The 27,170-nt window shown below is 43.5% G+C and overlaps 2 protein-coding genes across 27 annotated transcripts in view; both read right to left on the bottom strand.

Moving 5' to 3' along the window:
* Positions 1–4,687, bottom strand: part of abca4b (ATP-binding cassette, sub-family A (ABC1), member 4b) — a 29,622-nt gene extending 24,935 nt beyond the window's left edge. For all 17 annotated transcript variants that reach the window (XR_014125818.1, XR_014125820.1, XR_014125819.1 and 14 more), the window contains exons 1-6: positions 4,564–4,687; positions 3,627–3,732; positions 3,268–3,361; positions 2,874–3,015; positions 2,454–2,593; positions 1,020–1,147 (exon numbers count right to left, since the gene is read on the bottom strand). Coding sequence is in view for 12 of the 17 variants with exons in the window: in XM_081722736.1 (XP_081578862.1) it covers positions 1,020–1,147; positions 2,454–2,593; positions 2,874–3,015; positions 3,268–3,361; positions 3,627–3,683 (561 nt within the window). In the remaining 5 variants the exon portion in view is untranslated. The remainder of the gene's footprint in view (positions 1–1,019; positions 1,148–2,453; positions 2,594–2,873; positions 3,016–3,267; positions 3,362–3,626; positions 3,733–4,563) is intronic.
* A 452-nt stretch (positions 4,688–5,139) lies between these two features.
* arhgap29b (Rho GTPase activating protein 29b) lies at positions 5,140–27,170 on the bottom strand. 10 transcript variants are annotated; one of them, XM_027030856.3, is made up of 23 exons: positions 27,007–27,170; positions 25,404–25,784; positions 18,657–18,800; positions 15,606–15,702; positions 15,419–15,491; positions 15,029–15,089; positions 14,124–14,300; positions 13,968–14,032; positions 13,774–13,884; positions 13,575–13,655; positions 13,211–13,420; positions 12,887–13,024; positions 12,596–12,786; positions 11,703–11,860; positions 11,111–11,251; positions 10,839–10,937; positions 9,997–10,160; positions 9,701–9,889; positions 9,443–9,580; positions 9,107–9,339; positions 8,418–8,718; positions 8,262–8,334; positions 5,140–7,282 (listed from the first exon to the last, which is right to left on the bottom strand). In XM_027030856.3, the coding sequence occupies exons 2-23, from the start codon at positions 25,678–25,680 to the stop codon at positions 6,360–6,362; spliced, it is 4,044 nt and encodes a 1,347-aa protein (XP_026886657.2). In that variant the 5' UTR covers positions 25,681–25,784; positions 27,007–27,170; the 3' UTR covers positions 5,140–6,359. The 10 variants fall into 10 exon arrangements, with proteins under 10 accessions (XP_026886657.2, XP_026886683.2, XP_026886667.2 ...); XM_027030882.3 differs by having other exon boundaries at positions 13,211–13,378; XM_027030866.3 differs by having other exon boundaries at positions 14,124–14,285.

The raw sequence follows: 27,170 nt of genomic DNA, 5'->3' as shown, positions 1-27,170 counted from the left end.
GATGGGTTGCAACAGGTGTTTTTGAGTAGATAAGTCACTCAAATGTGCTAGATTGCAGTCCCCTAGCAGAAGATTTGAGCTGAATGAAAGTGAACTAAAATGTTTAATGTATAAACATTTCAGAATGCATAAAAGCCTGGTATTTCCTTTAGGAATTCTTTATGCTATGTCTTCATGCTAATATTTTTATGCTTTAATTGCATTCATGCATTCTAGTCTGCTGTACAGTGAAATGTAGGTGTGTAATCAAAGCTGCTTAATGATGGGTGAAAAGACAGTAATTGCAGCTTTAGGTACAGCACTGTAATTACTGCATTAGTCATAAAATGCTTCCAGTAACAAGAGCCTGATAACCCACCATTTATGTTATGTAGAACATGCCTGAAAATGTTGTTGGCATGGCACGGTTTTACAGATATATGTAATCTTGTTCAAACGATGGATCCTGTGTGTGATTCGCAGAAGAAGGGTTAAAAAAGTATTTGGCATGTATAGTAAGAGGTAAATATGTGTGCCTGTATGCAACACTGCAACAGAATCCTTAATACATGTTAATAAACACAAAATGGCATCTTTAGCAAGCTTGCATCTCCTTATGGGCTCCTACAAAATAGGACTAACAAATCCTGTGCCTGTCAATCATCTGTCACAAAAAAGGGCCTATCCTCTGCCCACTTTTATCATGAGTGTGGACACAGATGGAAGATCAAAGCTGGAAACAGCTGGGAACAGCCCAGATGGCCACCTTGGTTTGCTCGTCACCATCCACACAGGGTCACAGATACAATAGAGCCAAAGCCACAGATTGGACTGAATTCAAAGACCAAATAGTTTTAGTCTGAGCTACATGAAGGGAAAAAAGAGCTACTTCTGATAGGGATAGGAGTTGGGGGGTGGGGGGTGGGGTACAAATTGAGTTTTTAAGGGACAGAGTGAATTTACTGAGCACAAAATGAAGAAGGGACATGCCTACCAGTTGAGGAATCATCTTTGCCAAATTGAGGGAAGGTAAACAATACCTGCTCCACGCGCAATAGAGCATTGGTGAGCTGGTTCACCACAGAGTCAGAGAGACCAGCATCCCGCAATAAGAATGACGTCAGAATCTCGTCATCTTTGAGAATGTCATCAATTTTCAGCCCTCTCCCTGACAGAAAAGAAGGCAGTACACGGAGAACAGGAAGTGCTTTCAGATTGAACAGGGAGTGAATGAGAATGCAGAAGGGGATTGTTTCAAACCGCTGGGCCTTCAAGAAAGAAGTTTCAGGGAGGGTTAGAGGATACACACATATTCAGAATTGTATGCATAGTAATGTTTTTATGGTTCTGGGAATACAAATTAACAGTTCAACTGGTTTCTCAACAACTGTGTGTAGTATAGAAGAGTTGTCCAAAGGCTGATATATACTTCTGTGAAGGCACATGTACACATCTCTGCATCATGATGCAGAAAAGGGGATTATGGGTGTCCATAGCACAGAGGGTCTGAGGCACACACTTTCAAAATCATAACAATGTGTTATGAACCTGTGCATCACAAAGATGCTTATTTGTTGAGAGCCAAGTAGGATATCCAGTAGCAATAGGTAAGAATTCATAGCAGATTGGACTTCAGCATACTCTTGCTACAATTGATCCACTGGTATTTTGTAAACTATTATATTCTTCTTGATCACATACAAAACTTGGCTTCTCCTGTCCATTGTGGCAAAACATCAACTTTGCTACAAAACAGGATCGGAGTGCAGCATGGGACTCGCTTCATTGCTCCTTTGTTCACAGTAATGTTTAGTACACATGACACTTTCCCCTATTGGCCATGCATACCAAAGCAGAACTGTGAAGGCAGACACTTACACAAAGAATACGTGTAGGGTGTGCGCATGTGCATGCACGTTTCTCAGAGGCATTGAAGTATAAATAGGCCTTAACACAATTCCTGTTATTCCTTCAGCATTGCACTGACTAGCTAATGCTTTCGTGATTTCTGAACAGAACAAGTGCTTGTCACTTGCAGAAAACTACAGCATCTGACTATAGTGTTCACAAAAATGCTAATGTGGCAATAAAATCGACCAGGCACAGATGGCGTTCTGAAAATTCGTTCACAGGTCTCATCCATGATTTAAACATACCCCTCTTATTTTTGGTTTCAGACTTTGTTGCAAGTCGTCGCTAGATAACAGTAGGCAGGAAAAGTGCAGACGGCTGAGGAAGTGAATGAGAGGAAATACCAGCCCTGTCCATCCATCACTGTTGTGCCTCACATGGGCCCAATTCAACGCTAAGCCTGGGTCTGGGGGAATCTGTGACTATTTCCTGCTGTAAAACACCTAACACAGCCTGTAGAAGGACCTGATTATTGCCTGAGAAGTCGAGGAGTTGTTTGTGCCACAGCAGAGAAAAGAACTGAAAAATAAAGGGCAGGGCACGGGGTCGAGGGGGCAGTGTACCTGAGGCCCGCCCAGGGTCTTTTCGCAGGGTGTCCATGAAGTTGCTGAAGCTGGAAGCTTCCTGCCACAAACGTCCCAGCTGCTGGAACTCGGTGCCTCGAAAAAGGAGTTCCTGGGAATCGGCGTAGAACCTTGCTAGTCTAGGGCCAGGACAGAGCATGCATGTACTCATCTCAGTACTGTTACACATGCCCACACTGATGAGTACTACTAGTTCTGCACACTCAAAGAATGCAAATATACCCCTTTTGAGATATAACTTTTTGTTATGTATGAGACTTCACTGGGGAATGGCGGGGGGAGGGTCATTCTTTCTTTTGTTCATTATATTTTGATCAACTAGGTGGTGGTCTCAAGAAAAACTGATGTCTCTCATCCAAGTTGGTTTCTAGATAGGTAAAGGTGGAGCAGCCAGCTTACATGGAGTTGTTGTAGTTCGACACGACCCCTGTAGCCTCTGCTGGAGTTGCGTAACGGAAGCAGGGATTATTGGCATTGCAGAAAATCCCCTGGATCCAAGGCAAGACTCCTGCAGAAGGCATGGCCTTGTTGGGAAAGTGACCTGATTGGACAGACGAGAGTCCATCTTTAATATCACCATGATAATGAAAAAAACTGTATTAATCAGGATTCAGGTTTTGTTTTGTATGTTCTTGTATAACCAAAAACATTTTGTAAAAACACTTAAGCAGTAAACTCTGGGGGGGAAAAAAACTCTCTATGCTGTTCTAATGTTTATTGATATACAGGTTAGTCTTGCTGACGCAAAGGGTACACAAAATGCTTAATATTATAAAGAAGCAGAATTGCTCACATTCATGTTGCTGGTAAAGGGGATAGGCTCTTCTGAGCCACACAAGACCCATGAAGATGAACACAGGCCACAGGATCTCCACAATGACCCGAACCTGAACACATTTGAGGCACAACTGTATTACATTTTGAAAGCTGTTAAAGGAACTGCAATGAAAGAAAAGGAAACCACAATATAATGGATATAGATCCCTTCATTGTGTTGTGATTGTGATTTGCAACCTATATTAAAAGACAACTGGAAGTGAAAAAACCACTAGCAACGTAGGCTTTCTCATGCACAAAAAGCATAGACAATGGCAGTACACCAGTAACAGCTGGGACACATGAACTATCTGGGGGCTTGCAAAGGGCTGGCACCTTCTGTCTTTTGCGGAGGGTCCAGTTCTTCCAGAGCAGCAGACGGACATGGTTCATGGCTCACCAGCTGATCCCCTTAAACTGGGGTCACATCAGAGTTACACACCTAATGACACACATCGACAACACGTCAACCACACCTCAGCATATCCAGTGTGTCCTACTTAAAGTGAGGGTTGAAAAATAGAAAAGCACAAAGGGGCCTTCACAACCTCATACTGTATATAACAGCATCCTGATTTGGTAAAAAATGTTGACATTAATTATTACACATTGCTATTAATGAATATTTACTTCCATTTTGTGCAATCACCATGGGCTGTCATACATGTGCAGCACTGCACTGTGCAGTTTACTAACTTGTTTAACTGGATGTTAAAGCAAGCTGTCTCTATAGAGCAGCACATGAACACTGTACACATTTTAAGTGAAAAACTGTAATTTGCCCTTTTGAGGCCCATCAGATGCCTGTCATCTAACAGTGTTCAATAGATAAAAAGAAATTCACTGACCGAGTGGAAAGCTATCATTTTCAGACTGTTGAAGCTGCACTTTTTCTAGTCTTGTTTTTGTACCTAAATAATAATTACGCTGAAACTGACAGGTATCAGTGTCCAAGCACAGCAGGTATTACGACATAAAAGAGCTATGCGTCTGCAAGAGTAGGAAGTAATCTGTAACTTTCAGGTTCCTTATAATTACAGATAAGCAAATGCCATCAGAGCCTGATATTAAAAACTGCTCCCAAACAGCACTAAACTCTATCAGATGACCATCAAACAAGGTGGGGCAGGAAGAACACACCTCTGGGGGGCTCTTGGAGCCAATTCAACTTACAGTTCATATTATAAGAGGGAGGACCAAACAATACTTCAGTCAACGGAATAAATTATTCCTATTATGTCTTTACTCTTATATAACCAATAATTATCCTTACCTCAGTTGGAAAAGGTTCAAGTCCCTCGCCTAGAAATCAAAAGCTTAATACATGGCTCTCTGCAAACTGTGACTGCAAAACCTGTAGCTCCTTTCTAACCCCTGTGACAGAGCTAATCTTCTTGTCTTAATCTCCAAACTCAATGTGGATGCAGAGAGGGGAAAAGGCCTGCTTTACAACTGACAACTGGCTACTTGTGTATGTAAATAAAATCTTTTGGAGGGATTGTGAATTGAGTCACATTTGAAGATATCGTGTGGAGAGCGATCGAATGGATGTGCTGTCATGTCTAGTGAAGGCTGAGTCACAGCTGTGCAGCTGACATCTCAGAGCATAGAGCTGATTGAGAGAGCAAGAGTACATAAAGACAAAAATTGTATTTCTCTCCAGGTTTTAGCATGGTGAGTGTGTCCCATGGCAGTCGAGTGGCCCTCGTTAAGAGGACTAAAAAGTCACTACTTAAGCCCCACCGCTACCGGCACATATTTATCAGTTATGAGAGTTCTAAGAACTCGGCATACTCAATCATGGGCAAACCATTTGCAGAGTCAAAGAATTCACAAAAAGATCTGAAACTTGTATAAAGCGGGTTACAACAGCATTTAATTTTAACACACTGCATATTCTTTCTTTAGGAGCTGGTTGTATTGTCAGTGCAATGTGTGGAACTGTAACATACAAAATGAAAGTACACAAACTTTATAAAATTAAAAATAAATTCACTCATGCTGAAAGTTATAATCACAGTGTTTGAAGAAAACAAAATGTAAAGAGGCACAGCAACTGGCTTTTCACAAAAGTTGGCTTTAAGAACAAATGTAAATACATTTAGAAGACACTTTACATATTGACACATTAGGTTTTTAAGTGCATTGCAGAGATTACACTGGGATAAAATATATATACATCTGTACAAATTCCATTTCACTGTACACAGACTGCTTATAGGCAGTTGCTTTTTCATACCCAGAGCAGATAAGTTGAGATAAGGTGAGATTTCTCCATCAAAACGTCATACAAATCCTGGTTCCATGATGGCAGAGAGAGGAACTGTGCATTTGCCACGAATAACAGCACAAACAGACATGCTGCAGAGGAAATGGTGCTTGCCAAATGTTTTGGACGTGTAGTTGCCTGTTGGTTCACACAGCAGCGCACAGCCCCAAACAGGGAAAGCAGCTGCAGGTCAGCTCAGAGTACTGCACTAGTGAGGATTTTTCTAGACCACCAAATCCACCAGGCTCTACACAGTGACTACACCATTTACTGAAGCCTTGGTGCTGTCCCAAAGGCCCAACTGTAATAGGACAATTCTGAAAAGCAGAGAACAGAGACCTTTTGCCCCTCTACACTTTAAACCATTTTCTTAATATGGCCCAAAGAGCTGTAGACGTATTAATATATAAAAAAGAAGGTGGTCACCACTGGCAAGCAGGCATTTAAATATTCCCTGTGCTTACCTCATAAAACATCCAAGGTTTCCAAACTCACATTTTAGACTAGACAATATATGTTTTACAAGTGATTAATCACAATTTTGTCCAATTCTGGGCTTAATCTATGTCTGGGAAACCAGATCCAAGAGTTCTAGGACAATATTTCCTGCAGAACTCAAACACACTTTGCAGGTCACAAACCTTTAACATTTGAGTATTAAGAATGACCACTTAATTTTTTTTTTATGAGAGATTTAATATTAAATTTTACACCAGGGGTGCAAAAGTCAGAATATTTTTCTTCTGTGTAAAAATAGGCTTTCCAGCAGGAAATCTGTGAGGTGTGAGAAGAATTAAAGTTCATACAAAGTGGGCTTCCCTGTGCTCCTGCTGGTGTAAGTGGTGGCTTCCTCGCAGTTTCTGCTGCAAGGCCTTGGCCTCGGCCAGGCTGACCTCCTCCGGGCTGGATGGAAGAGACTGAGAGGGCGACAGAGGTGGTGAGCTCACTGCCACCTCCCCCAAGGCCTCCGCCCCAACCTGCGTACTTCTCTCTGACGGCGACACAGTCGTAATGCTCGTCGTGGCCATGGTTGTTGCAGACGCAGTCAGCGTGGCTACCGGTGGAGCCAACGTCACAGTAATCGTTGAGACGGTCACTGAGACGGTTCGTTCTGCGTCTGGAGGCCTGGCACGGATGCCTGTGGGGGGCTTGTAGAAGGTCCCCGGTGGCGGCTGAAGCGTGCGTGGTGCTCTAAAGGTGATGGGCACATCCCTGCCCAGACTGGCACCGCTGTCCCGCCTCGAGGTCCGGAAAGGCCTGATGGTCACCATGAAGGGGGCGCTGTGGGACACGGTACTGGCCACATTCAAAGACGTCATGGGCTCTGAGCTCGTGGTTTCTTTGGTTCTGTCTGCTGCACCGGGCTGGGGGAGGCCAGCCACGATCATGGCCGTCCTGGGGGTGACGTCATAGTGTTTGTACTGTTTGTCCCAAGTGCGTCGCAGCGTTTGGGTGTCGATAAAGGGGTAGCAGCTGCGGCCCTCCGCCTTCCCTACCTCCGTCACTTCCTCGATGGCGGCAGGGGGGTGCTCAAATGACGGTGGGCGAGCATTGCGCTCGCCTAGCAGCCGATCCACAGGCATGCTGATGGGCCTTGACACTAAGCGGGAGCGATGGGGGCGGAGCTGCACTGGCCGGCTGCTAGTGCCGAAGCCCAGCACATACCTTTGCACCTCCTCCACCCCTCTCATATCTCCGTTCAGCCTATCTGTGCCATCAGTGACTAGAGAGACAAAAACACAGAGAGAGAGAGAGAGAGAGAGAGAGAGAGAGAGAGAGAGAGAGCAAACGAGAGACACCGATTTAGTCAGTCTTGGTCTACTGTTTAATAAAGCAAGACAAAAATGCAAGTGTAATTTTGCCAGACCTCCATCTACAGCACAGGTTTTTTTCATAAGTCTCAATGACATTGGATCCATCTTAGATAAAAATGTTTCTTCGATTTATGGAAATCTCTAACAGCAGACAAATGTCTCAGTTTCTAGAGGTCTGACTGCTGTCTTGCAGTGCAGAGTAGTTACTCCATTTATGCTTTCTGAGTAATTTATGCACCTTCTGTAATTTACAGCAATGGTGAAGCAGGCAGTACTATAAAAAGCCCATCAGCCTAGTGTTACAAAATGCTTGGCTGCAGTGTCTGAGAAAAAGAGTTATGATCAAGTGCGTTATGAGTTGTGTAAGAAAATGAGTTATGATCAAATATGATCAAATGTGACTGATCTTTCATAGCTACATTTCTAAGCCAAGATATGTAGTGGTGAATACTAGCTACTACTTGCAAGCTATATTCAAATTAAAATATTCATGTTGTCCTATTGGGGTAAAAGTGAAATACATTAGCTAGATTTATAAGAATACCTAGATTTATACTAATAATATTATAACAATTGTCAAATTATAGGCCAGAAAGCTATAACTACAATGTTTATCCAACAAAATCCACAGAAAAAAAAATAGCTTTTGGATGTAGTTATTTAAGTGTAAGGAATTTATTTTTGAGGAAGGTAATTGCTCTTGATTGTAATCCATTTGCCTTATTGGCTAAACAATAAACACACTTTGCCAAAAGCCAGTCTTTAGCAATGAAATATCACCTAAAAAGTACCTGCTTTCTGTGTACTGCTAACTTGCATAGCTAACTACTCTACAGAATACCTCTTAAAAATTAGCTCAAATATATAAACCTTTACACTCGTACTCACCTGCCACATCTTCCTTTCTCTCCTTTCCATCATCCAGCAAACGTGAGGAGGACGAATGCTGCTTACAGGTGCTCTGTGGGATGCGAAGCAACAAATCGAGAAATTAGCATTCACATCTACAGTGGAAACCCATAGTCACTTTATTGCCTTACTTGCCTCTTTGAGGTCCACGAGGGACTGGGAGTGCAGACTGAGTCTCTGCTGATGGCAGGGCAGGAATGCAGGGGAGTGATTGGGCGCTGTGGGGCTTAAGGGAGACACCGGGCTCTGTGGGGTGTCAAAGATCATGTGCTGGTGTCTGATGAGCAGCTCCACCATCAAGGCCTGGTAAGGGTAGTCGACGAGCGAGGAGAGCGACACGTCTGCCTCCGTCTGCCTGGGTTTGATCAGCGTGGGCCCGAAAATGATGCCCAGGTTGCTTGCAGTCATCTTGTTCTCCTCTGCCTGCTCCATAACCCTGGGAGGCAGAAATGTGGGGATTTAGCTGGCCTCACACTCAAGAGGACGTGCATGCTAAAATACACATCTGCATATGGAATGTTCCAGCGGTTGAGTTTTAAAGGAGCAGTAAGTCAATTTTAATACTAAAAAGTATCATCAACCTATTTATGAAAGTGATTGTTATTTAATTTTTATTATAAAGTGCAGCTGACATTAGATGAAGAAATTGCTTTGTAGTCCTCAAATGAACCAGATAATGCTCCATAGAGTGGGTCCCCCACACGGGAGTCAGCCATGTAGATTTAGTACAAAATCTCTCCAACATCCAGGCCACTAGGTGTCAGTATAATGGTGGTTTCATAATATAAAGAAAAATAATTTTCTCCATCACAGTGCTGTTCTACCTGTGTAAGTGAGCTATGAGGAAGTGCAGGGTTCTGTAATGAGTCAGAGGCAGCTGCCGGAGAAGGTCTCTGATCTTGAAGACGACCCTGTTGAGCTCGATGCTGAGGCGGGGCTGCTCTCCCACGGGGTTGCTTTGAGCCAAATCCACCTCATCCACCAGGAGGCGCTGCGCCTCCTTAGCCAATCCGATGAACTCGTTATAATGTCTGTACAGAATCAGCGGCTCTGGTAGCTTCAGAACACACACAGAGGATTCGGCGTTCAGTATTCAGAAGAAGAAAAAATTCAGTGTTCAATATTCAACATTCAGAATTCAGTATTACAGTAAAACACACCTGTCTCAGGTAAAGTTTGAGCACGTTGCTAATGTCATGTGGATGGAGGTCAGACAGTTCCACCAAGTCTTTACCGTTCTCAAACGCCTGACAAAGCTTTTCCACTCGAGACTTTGCCCCATTCACACGGTAAATACCCTTAAAAAACCAACAAGCCATCATACAACAAAACATTTTGTCACTTTGTTTGCCCAGTCTGCTTTTCAATACATTTCTCATAATGGTCATCTCTTCACAAAACACATCACGACCATTTACCTTGATGTTGAGAGCGCGACTTTCGATTTCTGAGGTGCACTTTTTGATGATGAATGGCACGCCATCGGCACTGTTCTTGGCCACCTGTGCAAAATCAATCCCGAACAGGTGCAGCCTGCCCTGGAGCTTCTTGTGCCCACACTGAATAGCCAGGGTCTCCAAACACTTCTTATGACAGGCCAATGAACACTAAATGACAGAATGCAGGATAAGGGCAAAAAAAGATCAGAAAGTATGAAAAACAGAAAAAACAGAAAGTATGATTAAACCGAAGATAAGGATGACTGTGGTGGCACCTCCTCGCATTCGGCCCCGTGGAACACCACCAGGCTGTCGCACTCCCGGCATTTAGAAGGCGCACGTAGCTTGCGTAGCTTGTGGGTGTGTGCGGCTTTTGACATCAGAGTGTTCCGAAAAGGGCCAGGGGAGCTGGTGGCCTCTATGACCATCTCACCAATGCCTGGAAAAAGCAGTGTCAGTCAGTTTCAAGATCTCTTTCGCAGCTGTTAATAAAGAGTAATAAACCATTACTTTATAAACGACATCACTGACAACCATATTGACATCAATGCACCACTAAAACGCGTTGCTTATCCATGTTGCTTGACCATATAGAAAAAGGACAGTTGGAGCAGTCTACAGTCGTTTCTACGCTTTATAAATGCATAGGGCCATAGGGTGTTCATGTAATATGTTCCCGCAGACTAAAATCTAAAGGCTCCTCAAGCAGCTCTGGCTGTGGGAAGGGAGGTGGAGCAAAAAAAAATGATTTTATTTGGTTAATCTGAGCTGCCTTCATTTTGGCAACTGTAAAGTGAATTTACAGTACAAAAAAAGGGTCTCTGAAGGCAATGTGTAGTGTAGAATGCAGCTGAAAGACAGGAAGTGTTTTAGCTGAAACACTGAGCCAAGATCAACACAAACCTCATCTACGCAGCTGAGCATAAAAACACTGGGAGGTGCAACCCAACACAAATGCAGTGTGACTGCTAATACTGTACATCAGTGAAAAGGTATTCAGTACTTTCGGACACCCACCCGCCCGCCCTTCAACACACAAACACACCCAGCAACATGAAATCCCAACACACAAACACACACCCAATAATATGCACCAAACCACCCCCCAGTGATCTACCATTGTCTGAAGGGGAAGGAGGTTCTCTCTCATCCAAGTCATCTGCAGAGGACATGGTACCAGTGGAAGGAGTTCTGGGAAGCCTCCGCTTAAAATCCCCTGTAAATCACACACACAAAGGAATAAAATAGCAGACATGGCTGAACAAAAAAACAAACTTACGGATGCATGGAGATCACCACAACATTGTGTTACAGTAGAAGCAGAAAACTTGTGTGCATCTATAGCAGGCTGTGACTGCGCTGGAAGGGCTGGTGTCAGAGGAGAAGTACCTGGGCTGGCGATGGGCGAGTCCACTGAGCGCGACTCACTGCTGCCCCCGGCGCTCTCAGAGTCGCTGCACATGCCCCCTCCGCCACTCCCTCCCTGACTGCCTGAGCTCCAGGCCTGCTGGGGCCCCTGTTGCTTCGCAACTGCACAATCACACACAAACAGGTGGCAGCTAATAAAAAACATTGTTCAGAAGGAAAGGGTTAAAAAAAAAAAAAAAAAAAAAAAAAACCAAACAAAAAAAAAAAAAAACCCACACCTAATTTCAAGTTATATGGTTTGAGGTTCGCTGCCATGAAAGATCTGAAATCACTGAAATCAGGAGAACTTTCACTTCTGAGAATGTCTTCATTCAGTGAAAGTTTTCATTCAGGCTTTAGTGCTTTAATTCCAGCTATTGAAAGCTTTAATTTCACACTATAAAAAAAAATACATTTAAATAGCCAAATTGTCCCTCACATCTCCTTTTAAAATGTGTCCCCATCTCCCATGGTTGCCACTGTGAACCACCAACAGCACTTATGCATCTAATTTGAGGGATTTCAGCTTGAGTGGGTGAGAGTCGCAAGCCACACACGAATGAAAAACTCTTACCTTGGATGTCTGCTGCGCTGTTGGACCTCCTATCGGCCATCCTGCTGATGCGTTGGTGGGCAGGACTGCTGACCTCATCAACACTGAGAGCATCTCCTGCTGAGGTGGAGCCCTGAGAAGAGTTGGTGCTGCTCAGTGACCTCTTATGGATGGATATACTGGGGAAGACAAACCACGGGGGAACATCAGTATAATGGAGCAGTTAAATTTATGACACCACACTAATTGGTTTAATGCGGCTGACCTCAATTAATTCTGCATTTTAGATAAGAAATTATTTTAATGCGTATTTGCAAAGTGGCAAGGATTAAATCAGATCAGAACAGGTAGCCACAAAATCATATCAACTTTTTTTTTTGGTTTAATACTATTTATTTTCTATTAGTGCAAATGAAGGTTAAATGGTTTTCTCAGTACTAAACATAGCAAATAACAGGAGCATTTTGCTATGTGGACATGAGGCTTCCGGATGTGTGACCACATGATTGTAGATGACAGTGACCTAGTTTACTATGCAGAGGTATGAACAGCATACTACATAGTGTCACACAGTTCTAATGCAGAGTGCAACCTCAACCAGTACTGCAGCTTTCATCACACTTCCTGAGGAAGAACATTCAAATGGTGGTGGTGGTGGGAGAGGGGGGGGGGTTTAGAGCATGCACACATGTTTACAAAAACAAAGCTTTCTGCTTGAGCATTAGGTTAGGTAGCTATGCGGCTGCATTTTCGAAGGTTTGATGAAAGTTTCATTCTGTTTAAATCATGTGCTGGATTAATGCTTGTGATGGCATTTGGCAGTGTTAGTTCAGTTTGGACTTCAGAGACAGACATTAGGTTCAATAGTGCCAGGGCAGGAAGGATATTCTGCACTGTGCAGGACCGTAGCTCACCCTGTCCTGGAGGGTCCCGTGCTGTCCTGAGAGAGAGTCTCCAGCCAGACACGTTCTTTCGGCAGGCTGTGCACAAACTCGGAGTAGCACTGGCCCGGGTCGTACAGCTTGGCCTGTTCACACAGAGCCTGGTACTTCTGCGGCAGTGACACAGTCTGCGCCTGCAGCATCTGAAACCAGTTCACCGTCACCTGCGCACAAATGCTGGGCGTCACAAAAAGCATCTAGTGAAAGGGATCACCCCTATATAGGGAGAAAGACAAGGAGAAAGATGGAGAAAGAGGTACTGACGGCTTTGAGGGTCAGGTCACACTGGAAGACCAGCTCACGGATTTGAGTGAGGATTTCGCTCTTGGCGCTGGCGAGACCAGCCCTCTTGGCTCCTGCATCGGCCTCACAGGCTTTGTAGTGGTCCTGGGCATCCTCAGCCTGCAGGGCAACGCATGGCACAAGCAGAGAGAGACGGGATGAACAGCTGAACCAGCACAGAGCTCATCGAACAACTAATAGTAGGTAGATTAGGGTGCTGTGTTGGAGAGTGCTGTAGAGTTACAGTTGTGTGTGTGTGTAAGTAATTGTGTAGTAGGGCTGTGGATGACTACAGTGCAGCTGTACCTTTTGCAGAGCTTCATCCTCCACCCTCCTCTTCTTCTCCAAGCTCCTCCCCCCTGTGCCATGTTGCTCCTCCCCCATGCGGCTGCTTGAGCTGCGAGCCTTTTCATACTCCTCCCTTCGCTGAGTCTGCAGGAGACGAGCTTTCCGCGCGGCACTGTCAGCTTCACTCTGCTCCGGCGCATACACAAACACACTTCGCTTCAGCCAATGCTGGGAGATCGGTGGAAAAAAAAATCCACATGCAGCTTTTCTTTTATACCTGTTTGTTTGTCATATCAACATCAACAACTACACCACCACCACGCACTAGTGTCATGACCAAAAATAAACAGGAGGGTTTGTTCGGTAGCAAATCGGAACATACCATTTTCTTCTGCTCCCTCTGCCACTGCTCCTTCATCTCCTTCCTCATCTTGTCCAGTTCATTCTTGCGTGCCTGCAAAGGCTGTAGAGTGAAGGTGTTACTCAATGAAGTACTGCAGGATACAAGTGAAGGTTACCAAATGCTACAATCAGGCACAGTGGCCTCTGTAACCTTGTTGTGTCATGTCTCACTGGCTCACCTGTATGAATCGGTTGGTTTGGAGAGCTGCAGCTGTCTGGAGGAGCACCTGATTGTACTCAATCTCATTCTTGAAAGCGGACACATAAATGTCCCTGAACGGCATGTAGTCCTTTCAGTAAAAGAAAGCATCAGTCATGTGGTGGCTTCAAGCTGGGGGAGTAGAAGTGCATTTGATGGACAGATACCTCTTACCTGCTGACTTGCTACTGCCTTAGCTGACTCTGCCATCTTGGCAAAGCTTTTGGCACACTCCATATCTGCGAAGGAGATGGCACGTGTTATATGCAGGTCTCAGCTGGGTACTGAATATGGGTCTTTTTTTGTTGTTGTTAGTGCTTTTACACTCACCCAGGTTGAGGCGCTTCTCCACCCAAGCCAGCATGTCTTTGGTGTACCTGGACAGGGCCTTGGCATAGAGCAAAGCCGACTCTACCCCGGTGTCATTCCTCAGCAGGGCCTGGTCTACCTTCTCCACAGATGTCAACTCTGGAGACAATGACGAGGCTGGTTCTTTAAGTACAGACACTTGGATGTAATCAAAAACATGAACAGAAAGCATGGCAGAAAGTGAAATGTTTGGGTGACTTCACATTCCTCTCCCCACCCATTGCCCTGAGATTTGTTAACAATCGTTTTGTGTTTAAAAATAACAACAATTCTTAAGGATTAAAAGGATAGTGAAAGTCCTTAAGTGAATAAAGATCCCTAAAATTGCACCAGGCAAAAGCCCGCCCACCATCTGCAGCAAAAGAGTGCAAAGAGCATGATTTCTGGGACTGACATGAATTTGCAGGACCGGCTCACAGCCAAGTCACGAGAACGTGTGGAACATGTCTCGTAACATACAAGCGCACACACACTCTCCAAGCTAGCTACGCACCCATTTAATCTTCTCTCCCACCTCAGCCGACCACATGTGGTTCCCATTCCATACAAAAATGACTAAGGTAGCCAAAGAATGCGAGTCGTTTGAGGCACAAAAAAAAAAAACAGGGTGAGATTCTGGGAGAATGAGAAACAGCTAATGTGTCAGAGGTAAAGAAAGGCCCGCAGTGACCTCTGAGCCAACGCTACTGCCCATCCATCTCCTTAACAAGCACTTATTCCATCTCCCATGTCCCAAGAGCTCTCCAACTAAGACAGATAGTAGCTGTAGGAGCCTTCAGCCCCGTCTGCAATCGGCAGGAGCACACTGACTGCTTATGAGAACACAAATGTGACGTGACTGAGGGGGAAACAGGAGAAATATTCACCTGCCAGGGCATCTTTCTCATCACTGTAGCCTCCTGAATCTCCAGACAAGTTCTCAAACGACTGGAAAGTTAGGAAAACACATTTCACATTTGGTAATTATTCATGTTTTCAATTATGCATTTAATTCATTATAATACAATTGCTTATTAAAAAAGAAAGGATGAAGTTATGAATATAAGTAAGGGGACAGTGTGCTCGTTCTGAGCTGGTATTTGTAAGCAGAAAAACTGAACAATCCAGGAACTGTGGAGAATTTAGACATAGGACAAGGGCTCAGAAGCCTGTGTTCTCTTCCCTGTGAGATGCAAGAGCTCTTGCGGCCCCGTGGTGTTCTTGGCTCAGCCTGGCCCAGGACGAGTGACATGCAGTACTGCACCCAATTCACTCACCCGGCTTCGTCCATCCTGGTGGAGACCCCCCCTGCAGTCACTGTCCACATCTCCCATAAGGAAATCAGACACTCTGGGGCACAGGAAAACAAATGTTACATAGTCATAGGGTTCATAACCCTCTGTCTCCACCAGTGATACAGCACTGAGCCACCCTCCCCCTAAAGTACAAGAACTATCTACTCACACATTGCCAAAAGTGAACGCCAAAGTGTCGATCGATCTGAATATCTCGCTAAAAATAGCGCCCCTGTTTTCTTTGTTCACGTCCTTGAAGTTTATGCCTGTGAAAAGTGATAACACACATGAATACCACAGTCAACTTCACCAGAACTCCCACAAAAATCGAGAGTCACATTCTTCCAAGAACACTTCAACAATGCCAAAGGTAGCTGCTGAAATGCACATGAAAGATATGGTTAACAATGACCCAGACTTGATGTAACTTTAATAATCAACATCACACTTCATTGATGTGACTGACAGATGAGATTAAAAATAGCAATCCTTCTAATTAGCTGATTGGTTCTGAGTAACCAATCAGAAGTTGGTTATGCAAAGTACAAACAGTAACACCAAATATAAACAGAAAATACCCGCAGAAAGCTAACACAATTTCAGCTGCCTCTTTATGTTTGTTTATATTCCTGTTACCTGTTAAATTATGGGGCATCGAGTTAACGTTGTCAGTGCCAAGTTATGAGCACTGCTCAGCAGTTGTTACTAGAAGGCTAAACATTCCATTTCTCCAGGTTCTACCTCTGCTGTAAGAAACGGGTAGGACAGAGCTTACCCATGCTATTTCAGTTTCCTGTGTCTGGAGTATGAGGAAGAAATGTGAATTTCCTTTTTCAGTCATTCTTTCCAGTAACGTACAAAAAAAGTAATGAAAATCTCTTTTGAAAGCTTGCAGGAAATAATAGAGTGAGGATGCACATGGTAAAGTGAGCAAGCCAAGCCTCAGTCACAGGCAGAAACTTACCGCACTCACAGAGATGCTTCCTGTCTCAGAGCTGGCTCCCCCTTCACAGGAAACCCTCGCGCACTTTCAGACCCCAAAACGCACATGGAAAAGGCTCACGAGACGGGCACAACTTTCACCACGACCGTGCAAACCCAAACTCTTCGCTTCGGCCTCGAGAACGGTGCCTCACACGGCCGGATCCAGCGAGCAAAAAGCGGACAAAAAGAAAGTGCTGCTCCACCTCGAACCTCGCTATCTTCCGTGTCCTCGCCTTGTCGAGGCGTCCTCCACTTCCACTTTTTCCCCTGACTCAAGAAGAAAGCCGGTGACAGAGAAAAAAAAGAAACGACTTCCACTTTGCCAGTTCCTAGTTCCACAGGTCGGGTTTGTTGAGTAGTCAGATGAGGCATGAACGGCAGAGGAACGCGACTGTTCACTGCTTTCCAGCAGGACCTGGGCGGGGAGTGCGGCTGGGCATGGTGTGGGGTGTTGTGTGGCTGGGTCTGGCGTGCCTCCGAGTGCACAAGAGGGGCGGCTTGGTGGGTCCCACTGCACTGGAACGCTGGGTTCTTCCTGAGGACATCCTGCAATCCCACAACAATGCTCCCGCTGCACGATCCAAATAAGGGAAACAGCCGCATAGCCACAGAGAACATCTTTATCGTCAGATAGCCTGACATGAAGGATCTTCCAGGAGGGTTTTGTTTATTTATTTAATTTTTGAGAATTGAGAGGTGGAAGACAACTGCACAGTCAGAATTTGTTCGCTTTTGCAATTGCCAAATAGGAACTGCTTTTAGATAAGAAACTATTTTACCTAAATAAATAAAGCAAAATAAATTCATGATGTGTCAACACGATTGACATCAATGGATGAATTAATATCTACAGAGTGAGAGCTCATTTATGCTTAGGATAAAATTACGTTTTTAAATAAGTTAAAGATTACTTCATCAAAGGTTTTGATGACAGAATGTTAATCTTTTGGCCCCTCTACTTATAGGGCCCATATAAATGTATCAAGGTGAAATGGACCATATTATTAAAAATAGTCAAGAACACAAGGTCTAGATCGAAAGTAAAAATAAATAAGTCAGCCACCACTATGTTCTCTTGATGTCAGCAACTTGAAACATGACTCCGTGTGTGTGTGTCTCTTCCACACAACAGTTTGAAAAATGGGTTTATTAAAAGATAACTTCCCAAGTGTTGAGAGAAAATGTGATCCACTTTTCTCCTGCTCAAGGAAGCCAAAAATCACAAAAAAATAGTGCATCTATGAGCATTAAGATGGAACAGTAAACGCTCTAAGAATGAACCGTCTCACTGTGCTATCCTCCAGTGAGAATGTACTGTCTCGCAGTGCTGTCCTTCAAAGAGAATGAACCATCTCACAATTATTTCCTTCAGTGAGAATGAACCGTCTCACTATGATATCCTTCAGTGAGAATGAACCGTCTCACAGTGATGTCCTCCAGTGAAAATCTAATGTGTCCCTGATCCAGCTTTCTCTCTTTGTGTCTGACTGGGACAGTCTCAGGATGCTGCAGGCAACAAAGCCCAGCTCTGGTCTGATGCCCAACATGCCCCCTAGTGGTAAAGCTACCTGCTCACATAGTGCTTCACAGTAAAGAAGATGTAATGGTGTAGGATGTGAATGAAAAATACATTTAGAGTCTACAGTATATATAATCTGATGTCTGAATGAAAGGCCAGCCTCCCTAATCCAGCCCAACTGCAGGAGTCAGGCCACCCAGACAAGGCTGACACCTTGACCAAGATCCAAAACCACAAACTCAGAACTTCAACTTTGACAGCTGATTTAATGTGCATCTCACTTTTGGTCAGGGCCCAAATCAAATACCAGTTGAGACTTTAGGGAAGAAAACATAACATTACCAGTAATGTATCAGTAAAATATCTTTTGCTTCCTCTATTTCAATGCCGTGTACAAAACCGAAAGAAGAAGCATTTGGCTGTGACCCACAATGCCCACAGCTTCATACAGGAACACAGTTGGCACTCGTGGCCATCCTGGAAATTCTTGCACCTTTGCTAAAACAATTAGTCCTGTATATAGATTCACATGTCTAGCAGAGGAACCTGGTGAGATGAAAATCATAGCCCATGTTATTCACTCAGAACCTTGTCCATAGTCAGGTGGTTGAACTGAAGAGAAAGGCCACCACTCAGAAGGCAAAGCGTGTGTGTCATGTGGACCTGTGGACTTGCATTTTAGGTAAGGTGTAAGTGCAGAAAGGTGGGCTCGCTCACCTTTGACCTTGGCAATGACTGTGCCAGCGGCAGTGAGGATGTCAGCTGAGTTCAGGGTCTGGTGTTTGCCGATGACTGCCTTGAGCACCCTCAGCAGCTCAGCCAGCTGCTCCTGTATAGCTTGATGCAAGCACTCCTGCGTGCCTGTAGGGGATGACGGAAAGGGGGGGGGGGGGCACCAAGGGCATATCAGCACACCGCTCACAGCTCTCACACATCAGTGGCATTGTATCTCCCTGTATTTATTTCTTCATTTATTTTATTTAACCCCTTAATCCCTATTAACTGTTCAAAAAAGTGCACAACTCACTAAAAATGCTGGGAATTTCCACAGAAACCTTGATGAGGAAGTAATTACTGTGCGCGTGAGGCACTGTCCTGACCTAGGAGCATGCTGGTTCTGGACACGCAAGTATGAAAGCTGGACTGAACAAACAGACAAGGTCATCAAGAGAAGCCTCCTGGGCTCGGCTGCCATCGCAAACGAGAGTAACACGGCAACGGTCATGCACAGCTGCTGCTGAGGTTCAGTATAACCACTCCCACACAACACTGGAGCAGGAAGATTAGAGTGAGGCCTTCAGTTTTTGAGAAGGTGCACACGCATGCCAATTGGCAGTATTTTTTTTTATATATACACTCACTGCATTCCTTTAATTGTAAGGATGTCAATCAGTATCCAGGAGTCTAAAACTGAATCAAAATGTACCAAGAAGTAAGTATTTCTAACGTGAACAACTAGTATTTTAATCAATCAAAATCTGAAAAGTAAAAATAATATCTAGATAGGAACACAGCCTGAGATCTTGCCAAGAACAATTTGTCATAATACTATTTAACTGTCATGAAATATGTGCATTTTTTGCACACATCTATCAGTGCAAATAAAAGCAGAACAACGTATTTCCAAGGAAGTACTATTTAGGAAGTTAATTATGCTTAGAGTTAGACTTAGCTTGGGTTACTCTTGTTCCTCACTGTCCTTGTGTACCACTAACATTAATAATTAATATAAAACTTGTTTCCTCTCTGTAAAAAGCAATCTGTAAAGGAAGTCAACGATAGCTATGTACTCAGTACCTACATCACAGAATATGGGAGCCCACTTGTAGAAAGAGTAACTCATTCTCAGCACAAAACAGCAAAGGCAGCAGTCAAATTCTGATTCTCGCCAGAGGCTGTGGTGCCTGCAACACTTTAAAGAGATTTGGCTAGAAGACATGACTAACTAATTATACTAACACCACCATGAAACCAAAAGTTATTACCATGTCACAGGAAGTTGTCACCGCCCACTGTCCGCCGCCCATCTCCCCACCTGAACTGCCAGGTGCAGCTATGCTCTCTGCCCCCACCCACAAGGAGGATTAGCAGGAGCTCAGCAGGGGTGGGAACATTTGCCTGCAGCACTACGCAAGACACATGAGGGTGTCGACACTTCCTCACACACTTTAAAAAGTGTATGTGAATTGGCACAAAAGCCCACCAAAGTGCTTCACTTGCCGGCCCTCCTCTCTGTACTCTCTATTAGTGTCGAGGCCAAGCCCTGCCCCATAGGTGAAACAGGGAAGCCTGTATGCTTGACCGTTTTCCATCAGATGAAAAGTACGTGTCGGTCATTTGCATGTGGCCAGTTTTTAATTGGTCACACTGGTGGGGGCCATGAATTAATCAAATTTACTGAAAACTTACAGTAACTGAGGAGAGCTGGGGCTACTGAGGAGAAACTGAATATCACTGGACACAGTGAAGTGGTCAATGAGAACTTCTTTGTTATCACTGAAGTTTGCCCTGGTATCTGAGAATGACTGCTCCAAACACAAGGACGCAGACTTGTCCATGTAGACTTCTACAGGCACCTCTGTGGAGATTGTTATACCCTTACGAGCTGTGTCCTGTGTCAGAGCTGACTGAGGCTCCGGGGTTGAAGGATCACGTGAAGGACCAGCAGAACCAGTAAGTAAGCAGAGTCATTGTGAATAAAGCAGTGTATGGGACCCACCATGCATGTATGCTGTCACAACAGCGGGGTGAAAACCCCACTTAAGTACTGGCTTAGGCTGAGGGCCATTATTTTACTAGAGGTAATTCCAGAGAGACACATGTTTTGTCTTCCAGGAGCCCCCACTGTTGGCCTGCCATGCAGGGTGCTCTCTGGGGAGAGAGGCCCCAGCAGCCTGTCTATTCATCCTGCACTTAAACTGCAGGGAGCAGTCATGATGCTTCACCTCACTCTCACTAAACCCAGGGCACTGCTCACCAGTACAGCCGGGGCCTTTTCTCTCACATGATTGTCAATGAGCCCCTTCTCACCTTGGGTGAGGTCAGAACTGGATGAAAGCCTATTATACTGGTGAAAAATACAGTGCGTTTCCAAATTTTAATTACATTTCCTTGAAACTTGAATACATTTCACTGGGCCTCATTCCTACCATCAAAGATTCATGAATTTCCCTCAAGGCTACAGTGTTTGGCACTTTTTACTGAGTACAATTGGTTTGGCTGAGGATTCAGTTCAGGAATTAGCCACAAACAAATACTTATCTTGATATGGAAGAGCTAGAATAACAGTAACTTTGTCTGAGGATATGTAACTGTCTTCATACTCAGAAAACACAGGGTAATGCTCCGAAACTCACTCCTGAGCCTGAGGGCTCCACGAAATTAACAGGTGACATGCAGTTACTAGTCACGTGGTTATAGCACAGGAAGGAGAGTTCTCAAAGTAAAAAAATTAAAATTAAAATGCCAAAACCAAGTTACATTCAGGGTATCATATTCACTTTAAGAGCTGCTTTAAGTCATTGGAGACAGAAGAGTGCCCTTCCACTAGTCTTCTATCAAAAAGTCATAATCTTGCCACAGAATACTTCAATGCCCTAACTGATATTGACCTTGAAAAGTCTCCAAATCAGTAATTTAAAGACGTAATCAAACAAAATTCCCTACTGCTTTTAAGGCCCACAGGAGTACATAACCAGCTCTGTGCATTTCCTGTGTTGCTGTCATGTGATCAGTGGACAAGCCTGAACATGCGCTACCTTCGCTCATAGAGTTATGCTTTGGTTACAAATACACCAAGACCTGGTGGGTTCAACTATGTTATTGCTACACTTATGAAATGCTTTCAGGGGAATAACATCATGTTCTTAAAAAAATAAAACCAACAAACCATGAAAAAAGTATACATCCTGTAAAAGTTCTTTAATCAGTCTTAGTGGGGAAATTCAAGTGTATATGTGACAATCCATTAAAATGACCATTCTTCTGCCTTTTACTGTGGTCTGAAATAGCAAACATGGCACTGAGGCAAAATCAAATCTAAGTACCTCAAAGTAAAACCCACTGAACACTGCCTAAAGCCCCACTCCAGGAATCATTCTGACAGACAAGCTCATTTTTGTTATGGCAACAGAGAAATATTTTTTTTTAACAAACGACACAACATAATTGTAAACACTAAAATGTAGAGTGTGTAGGCTATGTTGACTGTAGGCTACAGCAGAGTGCTGAATAGGATGTAGTGGGGTTCAATCATTCTGGCCCAGAGAGAAAGCAGGCTGTTCAATAACACGGCATCACTGCTGACCCCCATAGCACAGCATCACTTAGCTGATTTCACTGATAGAATGCAGAATTTAATTACTCTTCAACTTTAAAAAGAATTCTGGGTTAACCCAGCACTGTGACCTCTCATGCTTATTCGCTGCCGGGATAGTGAGGGATGTGATTTTATAAAAGCCAAAACACTGAATTAAACTGCCCATACACTTTTAATTACCCTTCAGCCCTTTAATAATATCATTACTCATCAGGGCCCTCCCAAGTATACTAATAGTGCACTACAGAAACAAATTCTATATATGGCATAGGTCGTCACATTAAGTAACTAAACATGAGAAATCTCCAGACTTTATAAGGTCAAGCTTTAGTCATAATCCACCCAGTGTTAATCGTTCAGATCAGCTGGCCTGGGTTTCATGTTTATTTCTGAGCCCACAGAGTTTGGCCACTACTCAGTTCACTTCAGTGTAAGGGGTCAGTCAGCTCTGCACCATAAATCCACACCCCATGAAAACACTCCCAAACCACAGGCATGCACAGAAACATCCCTCATATTCATGGGGAAAATTACAGCCCAGCTTAAAGTATCTTGCCTGTCTCCACCAGCAAAACGAGGGCTGACAATCTCTTGTGTCTATGAGATGCAGGCTTAGCTGTTCACTGGTGTGGCAGCATTCTGTGAATGAGAGCTGGATGCATGACAGCCTGTCCCTCTACCAAGTGCAGCACTGCTGATGACACCAGAGGGGCTCCACATGTAAGCAGGTCTATTATTAGCATTTAAAGTGCAGCCAAAATTCCACTGACACATTACTTCTTAAAGGAACTTTAAAGAAACTGTGATCATTCTAGAAAAGGCCATTCATGATTAGGGAACACACTCTGAAATGAGAGATTATATGTTTAACTAAACACATTTCTAAACACACGACCCTGACAACCCAGAAACAAAGATCACAACAAAAACTTTGTTGCTATCAGAAGATAGTGTAAAAGAATCGTGTTCACAATTTTGAGCAATATATGTATCCCACTTCCCACAATGCACATAATGTCAGAGATAAACATATGCAATGTCTACATGATTGAGATGTACACTTAACATATCATTTATTAACAGTTCCAAGTATAGAGAATGGCATGAACCATACACTGAAAGATCTTCAAAGTTCTTTCAGTCTGGAGAAATAACACTTAAAAGTTCAGTACTCAAACCATCCAGATAAAACAGCATTGTGCTGCTGAATCTCATGCTATCAGGGGATTACTGATTAGAGTAAGAACAACTCCATCATGATGCAAAGACAATAATGGTGGGTTTAAATCCTTCTTGTGTTTTGACAAAAGGAAGCCTGAAATTAACAATCTTAAGTCACTCTACTATTATTGCTATAAAAACCAATAGTTCAGGTAAATTCCTAAACCACTATATCAGATGTGAATGAAACGGTCTTTAAAAGAAGAGCACAGTTGAAATTGAATATAAAAGACTCATTTAAAGTATTCCAACAACTAGAAATAGTCATGGGCAGGGGCTAAAGAAACACCTAGTAACAGGCACTTGCAACAGCTATACATACACCTAATAACAGATATTCACAGGCACTACAGCAACAAGTGAACAATTGTTTTGCTGGAATGTGAGGTATGTGGAACAGGATTCATTGAAGATTTGTCACAGCAATCAAATTCAAGTCAGCCTTTTAGTGTAATGACAAAACCAGAAGATCATATTTTGTCTGCAAGTTAAAAAAGTAAGCATAAATGAAGCTGTAATAGCCTAGACTTAGTAATATAGACTGAAACTTAGAAATGAGCTATAGCAGAAGCTTTTCTTCTGGCTGGCCTGACAAGCCCAAAAACCTGCAGATACTAATGGAGCTTGGCTGATGCCACTGAGTGAGGAGGGCTGGTGTGTTCCATCTCCAGCGAGACAGCATGAGGCCACACCATTTAAGAGGTCCATAAGCACACCCTCTTCCTCTCTGATGCAGGTGGTACAGAACAAAGTTGAAAGGTCAAAATCGTATTCTTATGGAGCAGGACGTATGACAGTGCATCATGCGGGGGACCAATAAATGGGGGGAAAAAAATTATTAAAATGTGTCAAGACTTTTTTTTAATTTACACATTTCTCAAATTCTCAGAGATAGACACTACTAAATTCCAAGTTTAAAACTGTTACGCTTTTAGAGTTTTACACAGCTCCCAAAGAATTTTGCCGAAAGGACAAAATTAATATCCAACACTGCATAAGAATATAAAGGTCACATGAGCTGTGTCCTAACCAAGGGTTGTTTTATCTTAGAGTCAAAGCTCAAGCCCTAGAGCAGCTTCATCTACTTTGTTGATAAACATTCCATTTATGGTGGTGAGTAAAAAGAGGGAAAACCGAACTATTCCCACTAATAGCAGCAAGAAAATACGCCACAAATCCCACTGTGTCTACATGGGACTCTGTCTCCTGCTATTCTTAGATGGGAAAGTAAATATTCACATGTGTCCAGCATAACCCAACCACTGTCCATAAACAGCTAGAGGGGAAAGAACAATGACTATGTCAAAATATGAAATAAGGAAAAAGTCAAACTTCAACCAGCAAGGTTGGTATTTAGGATTAGGGCTACACTGTTCAAAACAATAACTACATTACTCTGGGTGTGTAAAAACGTCAAAGGTCAAATCATTTTAAGACTAGGAAATGTCCACAAAAAAATAAAAATAAAAGATTTAAAAGGCCACTGCTCATTTTGCATTCACCACTTTTGAAAAAGAATGTCTATCTGAAAGCCTCAAAAGTCAATACAAATTCCACTTCACTGATTTTAAGCCTGACAATTGGATCATATGCTGTATACCATCTAAACAAATTATGGATTCTATCAAGGAACGGGTGAGTAAGACAGACATGGCACGTTGTAGTCATACCTACGGGGAGAAATAAGATCTCAAGTCCAGTTAAGCCCAACATGCGTCAAAAAACAATCATGGGCAGGTGTGCAGGAACTCCTCCAATAAGAAAAATATGAACCCAATCAACATGAGTTGAAGCCTCATGTAAGGAGAAAAATTATCCATAAACCAAATCCACCACAGGTATATCGTTCTATGACTTAGAAAGACAGCCGGAGAGTGTCACAGAAGCCCTCAAGTGGCAGCCATTAAGGCAAAACCTGGGCTCACCTTTGGAATGGAAAGCTTCCTTGAGGCTGAGTAGCACATGGGCAAACTTGCGCACATCACTGACGAGCTGCATTATGTAGTCCGGGTCAGCCCCCGGGGCATGGGCTAGGTCCCCCAGGCCCACAGTGCTGAGGGGGTTAGTCGAGGAGCTGCGGCCCATGGCTGGTGCCTTGGAGGGGCTGAGAGTCGAGGGCCCGGTACCGTGCTGAAAGAGATGGGTGATGTCCGAGGAGGAGCGCTTATTCCCACTGCCGCCCACACCGCTCTGGCGGAACATCCCAGCAGCTGCTTGTGGTGGTACCGTGCCGTCCGGACACGGAGCAACAAAAACTGCTCAGCCAAAGATGCAGCTGCAGCTCAGCTGGTGCTGAACTGGCCACACTGCAGAAGAACAGGGAGAGGGATAAAGGCGCAGATGAATGAGACTGAGCCAGTCACATCATTACTGCTAACATTGATGCAAAAGACAGCAAAAGCACACAACAAATGTAAAGCACACAACAGCACAGCAAGGCATCCATTACATAGTCTAGAAATAGTATACAGATGTCCACCTTGCATGTCCATACCTGTCCTTTCTGACTATTTACATTTACATTTATGGCATTTAGCTGACACTTTTATCCAAAGCGAGTTAGAATTATGACTGAATGCAACTTGAGCAATTGAGGGTTAAGGGCCTTGCTCTGAGGCCCAACACTGGCACCTTGGCAGTGTTAGGGCTTGAACTGGTAACATTCTTAATACTAATTGAGTATCAAACACTGAGCTACCACTACTAATTGGTAAAAACAGCAGAGATTCTTTGCCATTATGACTTTGTTTTAGCTACAGACATTACATTAAAACTCTGCATAGCAGTGCAATTACTCTGGGTAATATCTTTGGAGTGAATCTCAGTGGCATGCTGTCCTCTTTGTAAGGAGAAGCCCTGAAGAATGAGTAGGTCAAGCCATTCCTTGAGTTCTGTTCATGTTTTGACTATAGATGATCTCTGCAGGTTTGTTAGGAATGCACATGAAAAGATTTTTATCGCTATTTGAAATGCTCAACAAAAAATTGTCATACCAAAGTAGCCTGGCTAGTCCCCCCCCCCCCCTTAATCTTCAATTGCACAAGTTGTACTCAGTCATAATTGTAAATCGCTTTGAATAAAGGAGTCAGCTAAATGCCGTAAATTTAAAACATTGTTTACCTAACCTAGGTATCCGAAAGTAAGATAGCTGCCAAAATGTGCATGTGTCTCTTGGGATTTTAATCCTAAAAAAGCAAAATAGCTAAAACTTTCCACCTTAAATATTACAATTTAGACAGCCAGCTAGCGTTAGCATAGTTGCCGATACCTCATTAGTTACCTATGATAACTGACTAGGTAATTAATAACGGTTAGCTGTGCTAGCTGACGAACTTAGTACTAAATAGGTTAGTTATCTAGTTAAGACAGGTTAGTTAACCTAGCTAGAGTTATCTGTTATTTTGTTACTTTTAGCTTGCTAGATAAGTAGCTAACGCTAGATAACCTAACTTAGCTAGTTAAATCTGTTAAATTAACTAACGTTTACCACTTACACAGTTTTAAATAGCATATGGTAGCAATACTTACCAAGTAACATCATATATTTCTGAGTTATTAAATATGAAGGCAAAATAGATCCATAAATACTAACTTCGAATGTTATTCCACAGAAAGTTTGACTGTCACACTTCCGTAACACCATTCAGAACTGAACTGAACTGAACTGAACTGAACTGAAACAGCCAGGCTCA

This window comes from Electrophorus electricus, chromosome 11, assembly GCF_041902795.1.
Source record: "Electrophorus electricus isolate QZ-2024a chromosome 11, ASM4190279v1, whole genome shotgun sequence".
NCBI classification, from domain to species: Eukaryota; Metazoa; Chordata; class Actinopteri; order Gymnotiformes; family Gymnotidae; genus Electrophorus; species Electrophorus electricus.
This window is presented reverse-complemented; position numbering and strand designations above follow the sequence as displayed.

What these genes read in the sequence shown, in the direction of transcription:
- arhgap29b (XM_027030856.3), bottom strand. Translation starts at nt 25,680, where the DNA reads ATGTTCCGCCAGAGCGGTGTGGGCGGCAGTGGGAATAAGCGCTCCTCC. An exon ending in GTCGCGCTCTCAACATCAAG is followed by an intron (nt 9,581 to 9,700) that starts GTAAATGGTCGT and finishes TGGTTTTTTAAG; the next exon opens with GGTATTTACCGTGTGAATGG. An exon ending in GAGAAAGGAAGATGTGGCAG is followed by an intron (nt 7,283 to 8,261) that starts GTGAGTACGAGT and finishes TTGTCTCTCTAG; the next exon opens with TCACTGATGGCACAGATAGG.